The 16,091-nt window shown below is 36.9% G+C and overlaps 2 protein-coding genes across 2 annotated transcripts; both read left to right on the top strand.

Annotated features, from left to right (window-relative positions):
- The first annotated feature begins 467 nt into the window (after positions 1-467).
- On the top strand, positions 468-3,952 carry ddias (DNA damage-induced apoptosis suppressor). The gene is made up of 4 exons (XM_084136305.1): positions 468-852; positions 1,502-1,663; positions 1,750-1,855; positions 1,950-3,952. The coding sequence occupies exons 1-4, from the start codon at positions 740-742 to the stop codon at positions 3,657-3,659; spliced, it is 2,091 nt and encodes a 696-aa protein (XP_083992431.1). The 5' UTR covers positions 468-739; the 3' UTR covers positions 3,660-3,952.
- A 1,186-nt stretch (positions 3,953-5,138) lies between these two features.
- Positions 5,139-15,593, top strand: pcf11 (PCF11 cleavage and polyadenylation factor subunit). Its single transcript, XM_084136303.1, has 16 exons — positions 5,139-5,532; positions 7,426-7,551; positions 7,806-7,988; positions 8,091-8,252; positions 8,474-9,441; positions 9,553-9,736; positions 9,835-10,072; positions 10,274-11,634; positions 11,813-11,864; positions 12,018-12,134; positions 12,248-12,368; positions 12,496-12,679; positions 12,830-12,985; positions 13,681-13,773; positions 14,360-14,395; positions 14,607-15,593. The coding sequence occupies exons 1-16, from the start codon at positions 5,365-5,367 to the stop codon at positions 14,817-14,819; spliced, it is 4,362 nt and encodes a 1,453-aa protein (XP_083992429.1). The 5' UTR covers positions 5,139-5,364; the 3' UTR covers positions 14,820-15,593.
- Positions 15,594-16,091: the final 498 nt, after the last annotated feature.

Here is a 16,091-nt window from a genome sequence, read left to right as displayed (position 1 = left end):
TTACATTACATTTTTTAGTGGTGTTTTGTTCGTGAACGAATCGTTTTTTGAATGAATCTTTTGAATGAACGATCCGTTCTCGGCACGACTCGTGTTTTTCGTTTACTGAACGTCTCTCTTTTAAACAAACAAACAAACAAACAAAAAAGAGATACCGTTTTGCTGCATTCAAAGACTTACAATATCACAATCAGACAGCATGCGAGATATCGATATTTTTGGTAATTCAAAAGAATCGATTCATTTGTATGAATCAAAATCGCACCACTGCCATCACGCACCCAGCTATCTCACAAGCAACACTGACACCTGCAGTATGAATGGTATGAACAAAGCGCATTAACACATATCGCATTAACGTGATCACAAAGTTTTACTCATTTAAACCTTAAATATAATACTATTAAAAGGTTTAAAAAATTATCTTTGCTTTAAAACTACAGGGATCGCCGTATTTCATTCATAATAGTGTACGGTAGATGGCGCTGTGCTTCATGGGGAATGAGAGATAAAACAAACGAGGAAGAAACTCATCGTCCTTGTTGTTTTGAAATGCGAAGTTTGTTGTAGCTTACTTTTTTTCTGATCCTTTACGTTTAAATGATATCCTTTTATTTCTTTAATATTTTAGGTGTACATGTAAAAATATATACGATATGATTAGTCTGTTTCCTTGTAGAGAATAACGATATCATGATCAATGTTTGTAAACCTTGCTAGTAAGTTAGTTTAAGCACTCATGAGCAATACACGGGCTCTTGTGGGTTGCACAATAATTTCTCTGCAAGACTCTTGTTTTTTATATCCGTGCTGCAAAGGCTGTCTGTCCAGATTAATACAGGAAAGCAAAAGGTAGGAGACAAGAGTTCGGATGACCAATTTTTCTGAGCTTTTTTTTTGCAAAGTATTTGATGAAAGTGTCAAAAAATGTGTAATTACTATTGCTGTAACATATGGTAACACTTTATTTTACAGTGTCCTTGTTACATATGTTACATGTACTTACCATAGTAATAACAGTCAATTATGCATAATTACATGCAATAACCCTCAACCAAATCCTAATCCTACCTATAGTAAGTACATGTAGTTAATTAATATTAATCAGTACTTAAATGTATAATTACACTGTAACAATGACACCTTAAAATAAGGTGTAACCTAACATAATTACTATTGTCTGAGTGAGTGTATTTTATAAATTGAAGTGAGAGTGAAAGTAACAGAAGCTCATACAATGCATTTTAGCAGGCTTAATTAAGCATCAAAATAACTGAAGGAAATATTAATTTGATGAAGAAATTAAGCCAACTAATATGATTTATAATCTTTTGGTTTCTCGACCAATACATTTAAAAATGACAAATGCAGTGAAAATGAAACAATTCATATTGTTAAAAGCGCTATATAAATGAAGGTGACTTGTCTTGATTTGACTAAATAAAAATAAAACGTCTGAAGATTATGAATGAGTGTTTAACTCCTGTATCAATATCTTTAGGGCTACATGTGGAAGGTGTGGATTCACATCTGACTTACAAAACGTGGACTACAGATACAGGCTGTCATTTAAAGTGTCCAGAAACCAAGATATATTTGGTGTGACTGTATTCGGTGGCTGTTTAAATCCCTTCTTTGGCATTACTGCTGGTTGCCTTCAACGGTATATTTTAAAGCATTTACAAATTGTAAACGTTTTTAACAAGCATTTCTGTTGATTCATTGCTGATATAAATGTGATTTTCCCAGTTTTGTTGATTCAGAGAAAACTGATGGCACACATACTGTTCAACAACTGCTTGTCAAAGCTGTGGAAGACTGCTTTATAGGAAGATGTGTCATATTTGGATTAAAGGTATGAAGAATTTCTTCATTTAATTTAGGGTGGGGCCATCTAGATTATCTGCTTTGTTTATTTACTTTGCTTATTTCTTGTTCCTTCCTAACAGGTTCCTCATAATTATGCCAAAACTTCTTCGCTGTCTGGACAGTTAGTGGCCTGCCAAATCATTTCTCCATGTGAGTCTTTGATGGGATGTACTGTAATTGCTTATTTTAAAAACCTCTTGCAAGCAAATTCACATTTGTGCTGTTCTGAATCTGCAAACGATATCTGTCCATCACAACAGAAAGACTCACAGAGTTCACAAAGAGATGAACTCAACAGATTTGACTATACTCCTCCATCATGTGCAAGGCTGGATTCTCAACCCAGCAGTGAAGGATTCACAATCTCAAGCCCATGGCAATTACCCGGCTTATGCTTCCCTCCGGAAGAATCGAGTAATCAGCTGTCCAGAGACTGTGATCGTAATATTTTTTCACCAAAGAAAGAAGAGACAAGAACATGTAAATGCACATGTCAAAGCAACAGCAGTCAGTTGAAGCATGTTAACTGTATAAAGGATGAACTGAAGAATGAAAAACAAAAACGAAAATCTTTTTCCTCAAGCTGTGACATGTTTGAATCATCAGCACACTTGAACGGTTTTACTGCGTGTGACACTATGAATCCATTGAGCACCTTTTCCTGTGGAAATAATTCTGAAATTACTACATCCGGACACTGCCTTGTACGAGCTAAATCCAGGGACGATTATGATTCATCTTTTCATGAGAAGTCACTTGATAGTCATTTTGGTCAAAATATATGTTTTGATTTAGAAGATGCGCCTTTATCGGAAAGCTTGCTAGATTTTGTCAGGGTTGAGCCTCAGATATCAGAGCTAAATGACACAAAGGATTGCAGTTCAGGTAAAAGAGATGAAATGATTCAAGTGCAAAATAGATGCTCTCTGACAGAAAATTCAGTGGTCATAAGCTGTATCTCAAAGACTACACAAATGCCTCTTTGTGGTGTTGAATTGTCCTCACCAGTGCGCAATGTGAACAATATAAACTGGAAAGAGAACGATGAAAATGAGTGTCCAGAAAATCTTGAAATGAAGATGAACATTGCTAAGCCAGCCAATTCTTCAGGGCTAAAAAATACGATGCATTTTAGTCCAGACATTATGTGTGCATTTAATCACCCTACAAACAACGGGTTGTCTTTTTCTAACAAAAAACGCACTTTAAAAAGAAAAAAATTAACCAAAAGCAGACCATCTGTGACTTTTTGTTCAGTAAACCATGAAGAGGACAAATATTTCAGGCACTGTGCACAAAGTGAGGTCCATTCTGGAAACTGCAAAGTCAAGCAGGAACTGATTGTGTTTGATGACCATGGAGAGAAGTACAATTGCTCTGTAGACTTGTTTGCTTCTGGTCAAAGCAGTATGGACATGAACATTTCGGATGTGACAGAGATTTCTAAAGTAAATGAACCGAGGAATGTCAACACATCAGAGCCTGGAGTTTCAGGTTCCCTGCTGTTTTCACCATGTTTGCAATCCACCCCAGTTTCTTATCATCAGCACTCATGTGAACAGAAGACCGGGCGAACCCGAAGACGTGTAAGCTCACTGTGCTCCAGAGCAATTAAATGTGAGATCCAGAGTAAGATCACAGATCTGGGGTTAAGTGATAAAAGACAAAATTTTGATCAGCTGCTGACAGTTGGGTCTGAGGGTTTCTCAGGCGAGACTGACAAGCAGGATGCAAGTTGTAATTTATCTGTAAATGAATGGTCCAGAGATCTTTTTGAAAATTCATTTTGAATTAAAATAGAGAGAGATGAATTAAAATATATTTGTTCTGTTTTGTAAATGTAATTGCAAATAAACTATTTTGTAAGTATGAAATGTTGTTAATAACTGTTCAAATAGAATTTAAAACTGAAAATTAACTTTTTTTTCCCCTAGAACAAAACAATGTTTTAATTTTTTATAATATATACTTACCCAGAATAATCTATTCTTTTGACCTTATTATGTATTCATAATTAAACACTGACTTTACGTGTTTGATAGTCAATGTTCTGACTTACAAATGTTTAATAAAAGCTTGGTCATTAAAATTGTGTGCATTTTGCTTTTAGTCCAGTCATTTTATGAAAAAAGGTAGGACAAATTGCAACAGAAGCAAATTCAACTGATTTTGTATCCTTAATATGTACTGAGTAAGGAAAAAAAAAAAAAAGCCCAGAAGAATCCCATTAGGGGAAAGTTTAGAAAAATCCCCCAAAATTTTTAACCTTTACATATCACCATGGAAATTACTGAGCTGATTACTTGCATCAAGACAAACAAAAAATGTATTACAAGTTTTTTTTTAATTGTTTGTTAACATGGGCAAACGGTGCATAATCTAATTATGTATGTGCTAATTTGCATAAATACCACAACAGATCTAAACATTGGGTCTAGACCAGGTGAAAATGTCTTGTTGATATATAACAGTAAAAGACATAATGGGTTCCATTCAGACCTTAACATTAAGTCTTTTACTGTTATATGTCAACAAGATTCAACAAGGTATTTTCACCTGGCTATACCCAATGTTTAGATCTGTTGTAGTATTTATGCCACTTAGCACATACGTAATTAGATTATGCACCGTTTGCCCATGTTAACAAACTATTTTAAAAAACTTGTAATACATTTTTGTTTGTCTTGATGTAAGTAATCAACTCAGTCATTTTCATGGTGATATGTAAAGGTTAAAAATGTTTGGGTCTTTTTCGAAACTTTCCCCTAATGGGATTATTCGGGGCTTTTTTTCCCCTCAGGACATATTGAGGATACAAACTCAGTTGAGTTTGCTTCTGTTGCAATTTGTCCTAGGTTGACCCCCATATTTTGGCTTAAAATGACTGGACTATTTGTGTATCAGTACTTCAGCTATGCTCATGTATTCAAAATAGACAATTATAATCCAAAAATATATAGGTTAACAATTTCCACAAGTCTGCCTCTATACCTTGTTCAGAAAATAATTCTCTATATTGTTTTGAACCCACTGAACCTCTCTTCTATTCTACAGTGTGTATCTTAAATTCAAGGTGATGACGACATTGTACTCTTTTGTGATTTTATTGATTTATGTAATTATTTAATTCTGATAGGCTCTTCTTGAATATACTAGTTCTGTTTTGACCAATGACATTGAGAGCAAAGTTTTCATTACCCAATCGAATTCGTGCGTTTCAGCGCAGCCAATCGGGAAGCAGTGACGCGCGTTCAACTATAAAACGTTTCAGATGACGCGTAGTCTCCGCTGAAGTACGACGGACATTTTGCAACGCTCAACAGAAACAAGAAATATCGTTACAAAAAAAGCAAGACGTGAGGAGTCACAGGACGGCATTCGACGTACAAAGGAAACCAAGACGAAATACAGATGTTTAAGAGGACTGTGTTGCAACTAATGTTTGTATAATAGTTTAAATTGTGTGGCTACAGCCTTCGACTCAACGGCTCAAAGATGTCGGACGAAGGCGCGAGGGAGGACGCCTGCCGCGAGTATCAGTCCTCGCTGGAAGATCTGACTTTCAACAGCAAACCGCACATCAACATGCTCACCATTCTAGCCGAAGAAAACATCCAGTTCGCCAAGGATATCGTCGCAATTATTGAAGCACAAATTGCCAAGGTTTTTATGAAAATAGATTTATTTTTGTTTTGTTTCAGTCATCGTCTTGTAGCTCGAGTGTGGCCAGTTAGTTAAATGACGACATGACATGAGGCCAGTAACATGGCGGTAGCACGGCGAGTTAGCTAATTACATTGTTTAAATCGACGTAAAACCGTTTGACGCTATATTATCGTTAACTACTTACTAATTTATCATGATATAAATAATTGTATTTATTATCAGTCAGAATGCTCTGTTTTCTGGCTTAGAAAAGACACCGTTCCACATTCCCAAATTAGTCCAGTTGGAGCAGCATGTTTATCTGCTTGTTGGGTTCCAGCTGGTCATAAAGTCGGACTTGCTGTTGACGCACATTTGGCTTGAAGTTAATAATCCATGTTTCCCTTCACAATACGATTATAGGATAATGATAGCAAGCAGCTCGCTACAGTCACGCTTCTATGTTAATACCAATTTGATGTATTGCCTTAAGCCAACGTTTCAGTAGGTTATACATTGTTCTATGTCCATATATAATTATCTGGTGAAATGTAATTAATTTTATGGTTGTATGACTTATCCACAAGAACCCTAGATATGAATGATTCGACATTTCCGTGTTATGTAATCAACCCAGCGATCGTCGTTTTATAGTTAAGTTTGTATCCAATGTGTACTTTACACATAGTAATTTTGTAAAGTTGTATTGATTAGAAATGCTGATATTCAATACGCTCTGTCCTTTCACTTAACAATTAATCAGGTATAAGCATTTGCATACCCATGGTTGTAGTCATGTCTTTTCATCAGCTGGTACACGTGGTTTGCTCCCTATCTACATAACTTAGATGGCTGGGTATTTTTTGAAAAATTCGTGGAAAACTTTCATATTATCCTTGTTTGTTTCCAATCTTTGAAATCTTGCACTATTTCGAATAGTCGTGTTGGGCTGCTCCATGAAAATGAGCACGTCTGGATTTAAAGTCTTTAATACAAATGTGCGCCATTCAAATTGCTTTGTACTTGAACCAATAAAGGGTTTGGGGTGTTAGATTGCTGAGTAAATTTCCATTATTTTCTGAAATGTTAATAAATGGTATACAACTGTGACAATAAACTATGTGAAATGTCCTTTTGTCTTTATTTCCAAGTGTATTTTTTGTGGTAATGTTTGCTATATTGATTTCAGTCTAATCTAAATGCTCTTTAATACAAAAGCATATGCATTGGTGTTGTGTCCTGTCCAATGACATTCCAATGTTGAATGTGTAAAAATTACTAAAAGAAAGAAATTAAGGAATTTTGCAAAAACTGCTCTCTGCACTGTGGCATGTTGGTCACAACTTGTCAACCTTTTTCTGGAATTGTGTAAAATGTAAAGACCAAGTCCCCCCCATCCCCCAATACGAAGATCAAATCTAAACTTGAGTTTAAGTGGATCACTGAGTTGATTTTTTTGATCAAGAAAAACAAACAAGTGAAATGAGCTTCATCCCTTTATTTTTTGTTTAAAGGGCTTGGGCTTCTTGCTAAAAGTCTCTGTGAAACTGGAGTTTATAAATTGATACCAGTAACAAACTAAATTGTACTGACAACCTAACAAAAAAAAAATCCTGCTTGATGGACTGAGCATGAAGCGTGGACTTTGAAGAAGTTTTTTCTTTTACCTGGGACATGGATGTTTTTTGTACCTGCATCTGAGAACTTTCCCCTGATTTTTGATGGATCTGGTTTTGAGGATTTTCATTTTTCAATGCAAAACCGTGGACTTCACCCTAAGTGCTTGATTTTTGTCTTTTGTTCCAGTATTTTTAATTCAAACATACCATTTAGTAACCTCAAACTAATTCAATGTGGTTTTGCATTTCTCCCATGTTGTTCTCTAAACTTGTCAGTTTTCTATCACTTTAGGCGGCACCTGGTGAGAAGCTCCCAGTTTTGTACTTAGTGGATTCCATAGTGAAGAATGTTGGAGGGGATTACCTTGAAGTGTTTGCTAAGAACCTAGTCAATTCCTTTATTTGTGTATTTGAGAAGGTACATAATTCTTTGAATTTGTGTCCATGGTGTTACTTCTGATTGAACGTCATGTGCTTTGTCCATTTAGAATACTGTGTAGTGCTTATTAATTCCTTCACCTTGATATATTGTTTAATTCCTTAATAGTAATCACATTCCTTTTATTTTTATTTTTTTGAATGGTAATTATATAGTTTTGTCAGTGTTATGTGAGAATAAATGGAGTAGTCAGATATTCTTTCCCCCCCCCCTTTCTTTTTGATTCACTTTAGGTGGATGAGGCCACTAGAAAAAGTCTCTTCAAATTGCGTTCCACATGGGATGAAATTTTCCCCTTGAAGAAGCTATATGCACTAGATGTGCGTGTGAACTCTATAGATCCTGCCTGGCCTATAAAACCATTGCCACCAAATGTGAATGCCAGCATTCATGTCAACCCAAAATTTTTAAAACCGGTAAGCATTAGAGGAGTTGTGACTGATCCTTTAATTTCCAAGGAGTGGGAAGATATGTACTACTATGGTTTATCTGAAATGTATGCTTTTCTCTTTGCATAGACTGATGAAACATCTCCAAAGCCTCCTGCCCCACAACCTCCAGCTCCGAGCTTGACACAAGAGCAAATGATAAGACAACAGTTGCTTGCAAAGCAAAAGCAGTTGTTAGAACTTCAGCAAAAGAAGATAGAGCTTGAACTTGAACAAACAAAAGCTCAGTTGGTGAGTTTAATAGACACATGCTTTATAACAAGCTGAACTGTAAAGTGTGCTCCAAGTCAGTATTTGCTGTTTTAAAATTATGATTTGTCAAGAACAGGTGTTATGTAATGTGACTGCATAGAAGCTGTAGTTGGTCTAATGCAGTTGGATCAACATGCTTCATACTTCTTGATGTGTGCCTAAAACGCTTTTAAAAGAGAATTGCTATTTTTGTCCTCAAGGCTGCCAGTCCTGCTATTGCTTCAAACCACAATGCCAGTGCTCCAGTTCGTTTCAGTCAAACGGTTCCTGCACCACAGACCAAACCTTGGCTCCCAGCACCGTCAGAAAAATTGTCAACCAGAGATCCTAGATTAAATAGACCTGGTGCCACAGCTGTAAATGCAAAGGAACAAGTGATGCATAAGAAGGATAGTCAGGTTACACCAAGCTTTCTGAATACATCAGGAAAAAGAGGACAAGTCTCAGCTGAAAGACCTAGTAAGTTGAGGATTCCAAAAAAGGATAACTCTACCATAGAGGAAAGACCTAAATCCAAGTCCATGTCACCATCTGGAAAAGGTGTCCTTGTCAGACCCAGAGGAATGGAGTCTGAACATTCAAAGGCGGCTGAAGTGAATAAGAAGGATCCAAGGCTACATAAGCAGATGCATGAAAGGACAGATTCAAAAGATGAGGATAAAGACAAGAAAAGAAGTTCAGAGAAGAAAGAGAGGGATGAAGGTGTCAAAAACTTGGATAATCTAAAGTCCAGGGGCAAGCTTATAAATGGCTCTCTAAACAAGCAAGGAAGGCTTGAGACCTTTGTAAAAAAAGAAATTAAAGTGAACAAAGCAAATGTTAGAAAAAGGTCTCGGTCAAGATCACGTTCACCACCGTTACATTCTCCCAAAAGAAAAGAAAGGCGATCATCTCCAAAGAGAAAAACCAGGAGTATTACTCCACCCCCCAAGTCTGGAAAGGCTAGACTAAGTAAACATCCACATAATGATGATGCTTTTCCACAGTTGAGTATAAGAGATGAACGAAGTACTAAGAAAAGCCCCCCAGAATCAAGACGATCAAAAAGGCCGCTTGAGGATAGACCTGCTGATCAGAAAGATGGACCACAGCAGAGAATTTCTCCTGCAGAGCATAAAGACGCAAAAGATGGCAAGAGGTGGAGGAGTGGATGGGAAGAAAATAAACAGTAAGTGACTCTAATTTTTTTTTTAACTATTCATTACACTTTTCGTCTTGCTAAAATTGAACTCCAGCTCAAAGTTGAACCTCATTCAAATAAAAAAAATTGTGTGAACAGTCCCAAACAGTCAAATCCAGAGCTTTCAGATGGACGACTGGGCCCCCAGAGACACAAGACTTGGAACACTAATCAAAGACCATCCACACCTCGTACACCTAAGCAACATCGCTTGAGTGTTGATAGCAACATACAAATACCAGAAGCACTCAATTCTGCAAGTAAACGCAATCTTTTAAGAAAGGTGGGACAGTTACATTTTTTATGTTTTGTAATACAGTTTTCTTGGTCTAATACTTTATTACTCTAGAATATTGCTAAACTGGCCATGTTTTGTTTCAGGCTAGCAAAAGGCATGCTGAGGGTGAAATATCCAATGATGAATTCCTCAATGTAGCCCATCAAATAAACCAACTCTTTCAGTATCAAGAGGAAAGACAGCGGTCTGACTCTTGGGATGAATCGTGTGATGAGGGAGTGTATCCATCAAAAAAGAAAGGATTGGGAACAATTTCTGATGCGGCGCTTTCTTATCTTGAGCATAAGTCAAAGTTAAAAAGAACACAGCTCCTTCGCCCAGGTAAGATTTGTCCTATTTGTATGTGAATTGTAACACTTTTTGTTTTTTAATATTACATATAGTTTTAGATTTTTGTAATTTTATTTTGAACAATTTTACCATGACAAATTCAAACATGCTCTAAGTTGTTCATGTTGTTGGTTTTTGTGTTGGAGTCTTAATTTGAATTATTTTTTTATATTCATTTGTCCATCTCCACAGTGCGAAAAGAGGGGCATTCTCCTTTGCATGATATATTGCTCTATCAGCCTCATCATGAAGTGACTGAACGATACAGTGAGAGCTCAGATGTGCATAAAATGTCTGGTGATGTCATAAAGCCAGTCTCTGACCATGAAGATCCTAGAAGAACTGACAGGCCTCCATCATCTACAGGATCCACTTTCAGAAATTCGCCAAGCCCTGTCAGCTTGGATGGGACCTGTGGAAAATCCACAGTATTGAATTTTGAACGGGCATCATCTCCAGTTGAAATGGATCAACAGCCTGACGGAGACATCAGCCCACGCTTTGAAAGTCCCAACAGCGTTCACTCTGGTACAGGCCCAGATGATGGTCCAATAAGTGTAGAGGGTCTTCCAAGGCATGATCATTTCTTGGAACAGGGAAGAAGTGGACTAAATCATGAATCTCCTGGGAATACACCGACTCACTCCTCAGAAGGACCCATGGCACAGGTGAATGCACCACGGCATGATGGACCAAATGTTTCTCAACGATTTGATGGATATAAGAGTTCTCAAGCTCCCTTTGATGGGCCACCTAACCAGATGAGAGAGCCAAGATTAGATGGTCCTCCAATACCTTATGCTGCTCCTCGGTACGAAGGCAATACAGTTGGATTTGATGGGTCTGGTGGGCCTGTAAGGTATCCTGGACATCGCTTTGATGCCCCTCACCGGTTTGAAAGATTTCCCAAAGCCCATGAAAGACCTGTTAGATTTAACAGCCCAGCAGTTTCACACAGGCCAATGAGATACATAGAGCCTCATAACATGGTAAGATTTGACCCTCAAGCCCCAATTCATTACGATCATCAGATGCACCAAAACAGATTTGTTAATCCACCAAGGTTCGATAATCCTCACATGCCACATGGTCCACCAGGATACGAGGAACCACGGTTCCCGGCTAGACTAATGAATTTTGATGAACAGCAGGGTGCAGTCAGATTTGATAGTCCGTCAGGTGGGATGCGCTTTGAGAACCCGGTGCAGCCTGAACCTTTAAGATTTGATGCACCCCCTGTTATGCCAAGATATGACCCTCAAGGTCCTCCAAGATTCTGCGGTCCAAATATTCCAAACCAGCTGAGACCACAGGAGCCAACAATGTATGATCAAACTCAGGGTCAAGCTCCTGTGATAAACCCTGCTGTACCACCGCCCAATTTCAACATGCCACCCATGAACTCGTTTGGTGGCCCAGCTCAACAGTTTCCCATGCAGCAAAATGTTTCACAAGCATCCAACTTCAGTGTGCCAGGCCCTACACCAGATTTCCAAGGTTCATTTAGACCTGCTCCATTCCCTGGTCCAGGTGTTGTTAGTGTTCCTCAGCCTGTAAGTATTCCTTACTCAAGAAGTTTTCTTGTTTAAGGGATAGTTCACCCAAAAATAAAAATTCTGTCGTCATTTCATCAATCAGTAAATTGACACAATAAAACTTTTTGGGTGCACCATCCCTTTATACTTGGATATTTAATGTTTTGTTTATTTTATTTGTCTTGTGTATTTTCAGATGATGGGACCTCAACCCTTCATGCCACCAAACCAAATGTCTTTCCAGCCTGGTAAGAATGTCTTCATTATTTTTATTTGTTTGCATATCCTGAAACATAATTATGCACTACTGTTAACTTGTCAGCCTACATTTTGTTTTTGTTTTGTATTGATTGTAATGTCTACTTTAGACCTCTATTATAGTTTGTGAATTGTTGATTTAGGTTCCCAGTTTCCACAGCCTGAGCCCGAGCCATTCAGACAAATAGATGTGAACGATCTGTTTTCAAAACTTATATCCTTTGAATTAATAAAACCTGCACAAACAGACTCAACCACTGGTAAGCATACTGTATTATTTCACTTCTTACTTTTGGACAAGTAATTGCTCTACACTCTTATAGTTCAAATGAACCTATTTAAAGATTTTTTTTTTATATATAATCTATTTTAGACCCCACATTAGCAAGTCAGACTTCATCTGTGCCTGAAGAAGAAGAGGAGGAGGAGGAGGAACAAGAGGAAGATGAAAATGTCCCAGATTTGACTGGCTTTGTTTTGGATGACATGAAACAGTATGCACATCTACGTACTCTTTGGAGTTTAGACATAAGTGAAGCTGATAGAAATATCTTTATTATTGTGTGACAATGAAAAATGGTTTAATGAGACCAGCTGTTCTGCAAAATTTGTTTAATTTAGGAGACATGACAGCATTATCACCAAACTATATACTGGAATCCAGTGCTATTCCTGCGGCATGCGTTTTACTGCATCTCAGACAGATGTGTATGCGGATCATTTGGACTGGCACTACAGACAGAATCGTTCCGAGAAGGACATCAGTAAGAAAGTTACACATCGCCGTTGGTACTACAGTCTGACGGTAAGTCGGATGTGGTCTTTTCTCATTCCTTTTATTTTTTATTTATTCTGAAAATTGTATTACGGAAATAACTGATGACCTCTTGAAAAGGTGGTCAGGGAACAAAGGATTTTTTTAATATCTGACATGAAGAAATGCTGTGTCTATTAGGATTGGATTGAATTTGAGGAAATTGCTGATCTTGAGGAGAGGGCAAAGAGTCAGTTCTTTGAAAAAGTTCATGAAGAGGTTGTACAGAAAACGCAGGAAGCAGCCAAAGAGAGAGAGTTCCAGAGTGTAAAAGCTGCTAAGGATGTCGTTCATGAGGTAAGGCAAACTACACAGACTTGTGTGTGCTTATTCATAGTTTATAGCGTCATGAAACCCCCATGTTTTATTACTGGATGATTTGAAAAAGACTCAAGAAATGGGCGAGCAAAGCTGTGGAAAAGTAGAAGAGGGGAGGGTCGGAAGAGGGGAGACAACAACCAATAAAACAGACATAGAACACATTCATTATACAGACAAATGATTATTAAAAGATGAGTGGAGAAAAAAAAAAAAAAAACTGACAATACTTACACTTACAACATGTGTCCGAATGCAAAGCTGAACAGGCAGGGGTCAACGAACAGAAACAGTCTTTTGTGACATTTGAATTATCTGCAGTAATGCGATCTCATGCATAATACAGCACAATGATTGGATTGAATTCATCCTTATGAATAATGTGGAGAAAAGCTCCAATCACCACTCCGAATTCACACGTATACATCACTTTTCATGACATTGGTTCAACTTTGCTTTTTAAACCAGAATAACGAAATTGCTGCAGGAAAAAAAACACTTTTCCCTTACTAAGCATAATGAGTGCTCTTGTTGTTTTCGTTGATGTACAACATGTGTATATGTCTGTTAACCTCTCAAAAAAATGTGTTACGGGGTTTCATGACCCTTTAAGAGAAAATAATTTATTTAAAAAGTACCTGCCGAACTAAAAAGTTCTCTTTCTTCCTCCTCAGCTATGTGAGATTTGCCAGGAGCAATTTGAGATGTACTGGGAGGAGGAAGAGGAAGAGTGGCACCTCAAGAATGCCATCAGAGTTGATGGAAAGGTAGGAAATCTTCTAATGAAAAGAAGAGCTGTTCAGATGTTTTAAAGGTGCAGTAAGTGATTTTTGAAAAACACTGTTGTAAGTTAGACCGAACACCACCACAAACTGGTAGCCAATCAGCAGTAGGGGGCGTGTCCACTCATGATGGGGGAGGAGAGCGTAAGCAAGAGGGAGGTTTGAATAAAGACTGTTGAAGGCTGAAAGAGACAACACAAAAGTAAAAATCTCAGAGGAATAACACTGGAAAATGATCAGGCAAGAGCTTTAGGACCCACACTAATATTAGATAAGCTTATAAGTATATATTTTGTGAACTGTTTGTTGTTTTTTGTGCTTGCTTGTTTGTTCTTCATCTTTGCTTTATTTTCCGTGAGGCATTATTTTGCTTTGCTTCTGCTATGATAAGAGACACTCTTGCATTGCATGTTCATGCATTTAAGGGGGCGGAGCAATGAAGGGAGGGGTGTTTGTTTAGGTTGATTTCAAATATGTGTTTAACAATTTTGAAAAATCGCATACTGCACCTTTAATAGCAGTGGCTTTGATGTTTGATAAAAAACTTAATTGTTTTTTCCCCCTCTTTTAGACATATCATCCCTCATGTTACGAAGACTACAAAAATGTGAGTGTTGATTTGTAGTTTATCTTGTTCGTACTTCATATGGAGAATGCCATAATCTTAACATGCATCACACCTACACATTGAAGTCCTGTGGCTGAAACATGCTGTATTTTGGATTCTGCTTTTGTGTAAAGCTTTATTTCATTTATGTGGAAAATAATTCCATCATAATTTCTATCTAGGCAATTAAAACACTTCCCTTTTTTCGTAGACATCCTCCTTTGTGGACTGCACACCCTCACCCAATAAAATGCTTACAGAAAACCCTTTAACAACTTTCCTGAAACAAGAGCAGGGTGATGAGGTGTCATGCTCCACTATTAAAGAAGAGCCCCCCGAGGACGATACGGATGCACCAATGGTAAAAGAGGAGGTTCAGGTTAAGTTAGAAGGCGAATCACAAACCAGTGCAATTATTTTCTAACTCTGCTGCTCTTTAGCCACTTTTTTTTGTGGTTACTTTAGCTGGTCTTTTGTGTTTTTGTAAAGAAGGATATTTTTATATTGCAGCACTCTGGGGCCGGGACCTCAGCTAGTCACTTTAAATACATTTTTGTATTTGTATTTGCCTGCACAATTCAGGTATTTTTTGCCATGTGAATGCCCAATGAAATGTACTGCAAAATATGTACATTTGGGGGTAAATGTATATGTATAATTTAATTTATAAATAAAGATATTTTTGGTATTCTTTGTGTAGTATTGATAAAAAAAAAAAGGTTTGAATTTTTTGGGTTCTCAGAATGAGACATTTGTTCTAACTTTGAGAATGGTGAACAGTGGTTGAATACTAATTTATGAAAGACTTTTTTTTTTTTTTTTTGTCTCCAAAAACAAACAAACAAGGGAAATCCCTTTTCAGTAATTAATAATCCCCTAAATCCAGATGTGGGGCCGATTGTAAATTATAAATGAGAATTTCCTTGACCTCAATATGTAAATAGTTATTTCAGAGTTTACTACTGTATTTGGTTCAGAGTAATGTGTTTAGTTCAAAATGGAAAAAAAAAATCAGGGTGTTTTTTTTTTCTCTCCTTTTGCAGAGGTTCAAAGGGCAATTTTGCTTTATGCGGAATATTCAATAAAAATCTAAAGAATAAATAGTGTCGTGTGAAAAGTGATTATTGTGTGTTTTTTGATTGATTTAAAGTTGTCAGTTTTATGCATAATCCTAAATAAAGATTCAGTTTTAATGGAATATTCTCTGTTCAGTTATTCTGTCCTGAATATTACAATATCATGTGTGTCTGTTTGAAATCTCACTATATTATGCATACAATAAAATGAATAACCATATTTAAACTATATAGTTTAGCACTCATGTTAAAAGAAACCCTTCAACAAAATTGCATTTATTTTACTTTAGAAGAAAACAAAACCTTGCTCAACCATCATGGTAAAAGCTGTTCATATTTCCATATGACTTCTCTTCGAATATACCGTTATAGTGATATGATGGAGCTGGTGTGAAATTGGTCTGGTGGTCATGGACCCTTAAAATGGACATTGTTGATGATGATAAATGAATATGAATGGTAACAAAAAACCAAGTCAAGCTTATGTGGTCAATTTAGCCGTATCATTGCTAACAACTTGATAATTGTTATTACTAACATAAATGTTTGAATTAATTACCAGTGTGCACTATGCTTTGTAAAGGTAAAATTTAACCCATTGAGAAAAATTGTATCCTAAT

The sequence above is a fragment of the Abramis brama genome (assembly GCF_963993115.1).
Source record: "Abramis brama genome assembly, chromosome: 15".
NCBI lineage: Eukaryota > Metazoa > Chordata > Actinopteri > Cypriniformes > Leuciscidae > Abramis > Abramis brama.
Note: the sequence above shows the minus strand (reverse complement) of the source record. Positions and strands in the feature narration are given on the sequence as shown.

Excerpts from the sequence above, each read along its gene's own strand:
- ddias (XM_084136305.1), top strand. The coding sequence starts at position 740 with ATGAGCAATACACGGGCTCTTGTGGGTTGCACAATAATTTCTCTGCAA. Across the intron at positions 853-1,501 it reads TTAATACAGGAAAGCAAAAG|GGCTACATGTGGAAGGTGTG; the intron begins GTAGGAGACAAG and ends CAATATCTTTAG. Across the intron at positions 1,664-1,749 it reads ACTGCTGGTTGCCTTCAACG|TTTTGTTGATTCAGAGAAAA; the intron begins GTATATTTTAAA and ends TGATTTTCCCAG.
- pcf11 (XM_084136303.1), top strand. The coding sequence starts at position 5,365 with ATGTCGGACGAAGGCGCGAGGGAGGACGCCTGCCGCGAGTATCAGTCC. Across the intron at positions 9,442-9,552 it reads GGATGGGAAGAAAATAAACA|TCCCAAACAGTCAAATCCAG; the intron begins GTAAGTGACTCT and ends TTGTGTGAACAG. Across the intron at positions 10,073-10,273 it reads AACACAGCTCCTTCGCCCAG|TGCGAAAAGAGGGGCATTCT; the intron begins GTAAGATTTGTC and ends CCATCTCCACAG.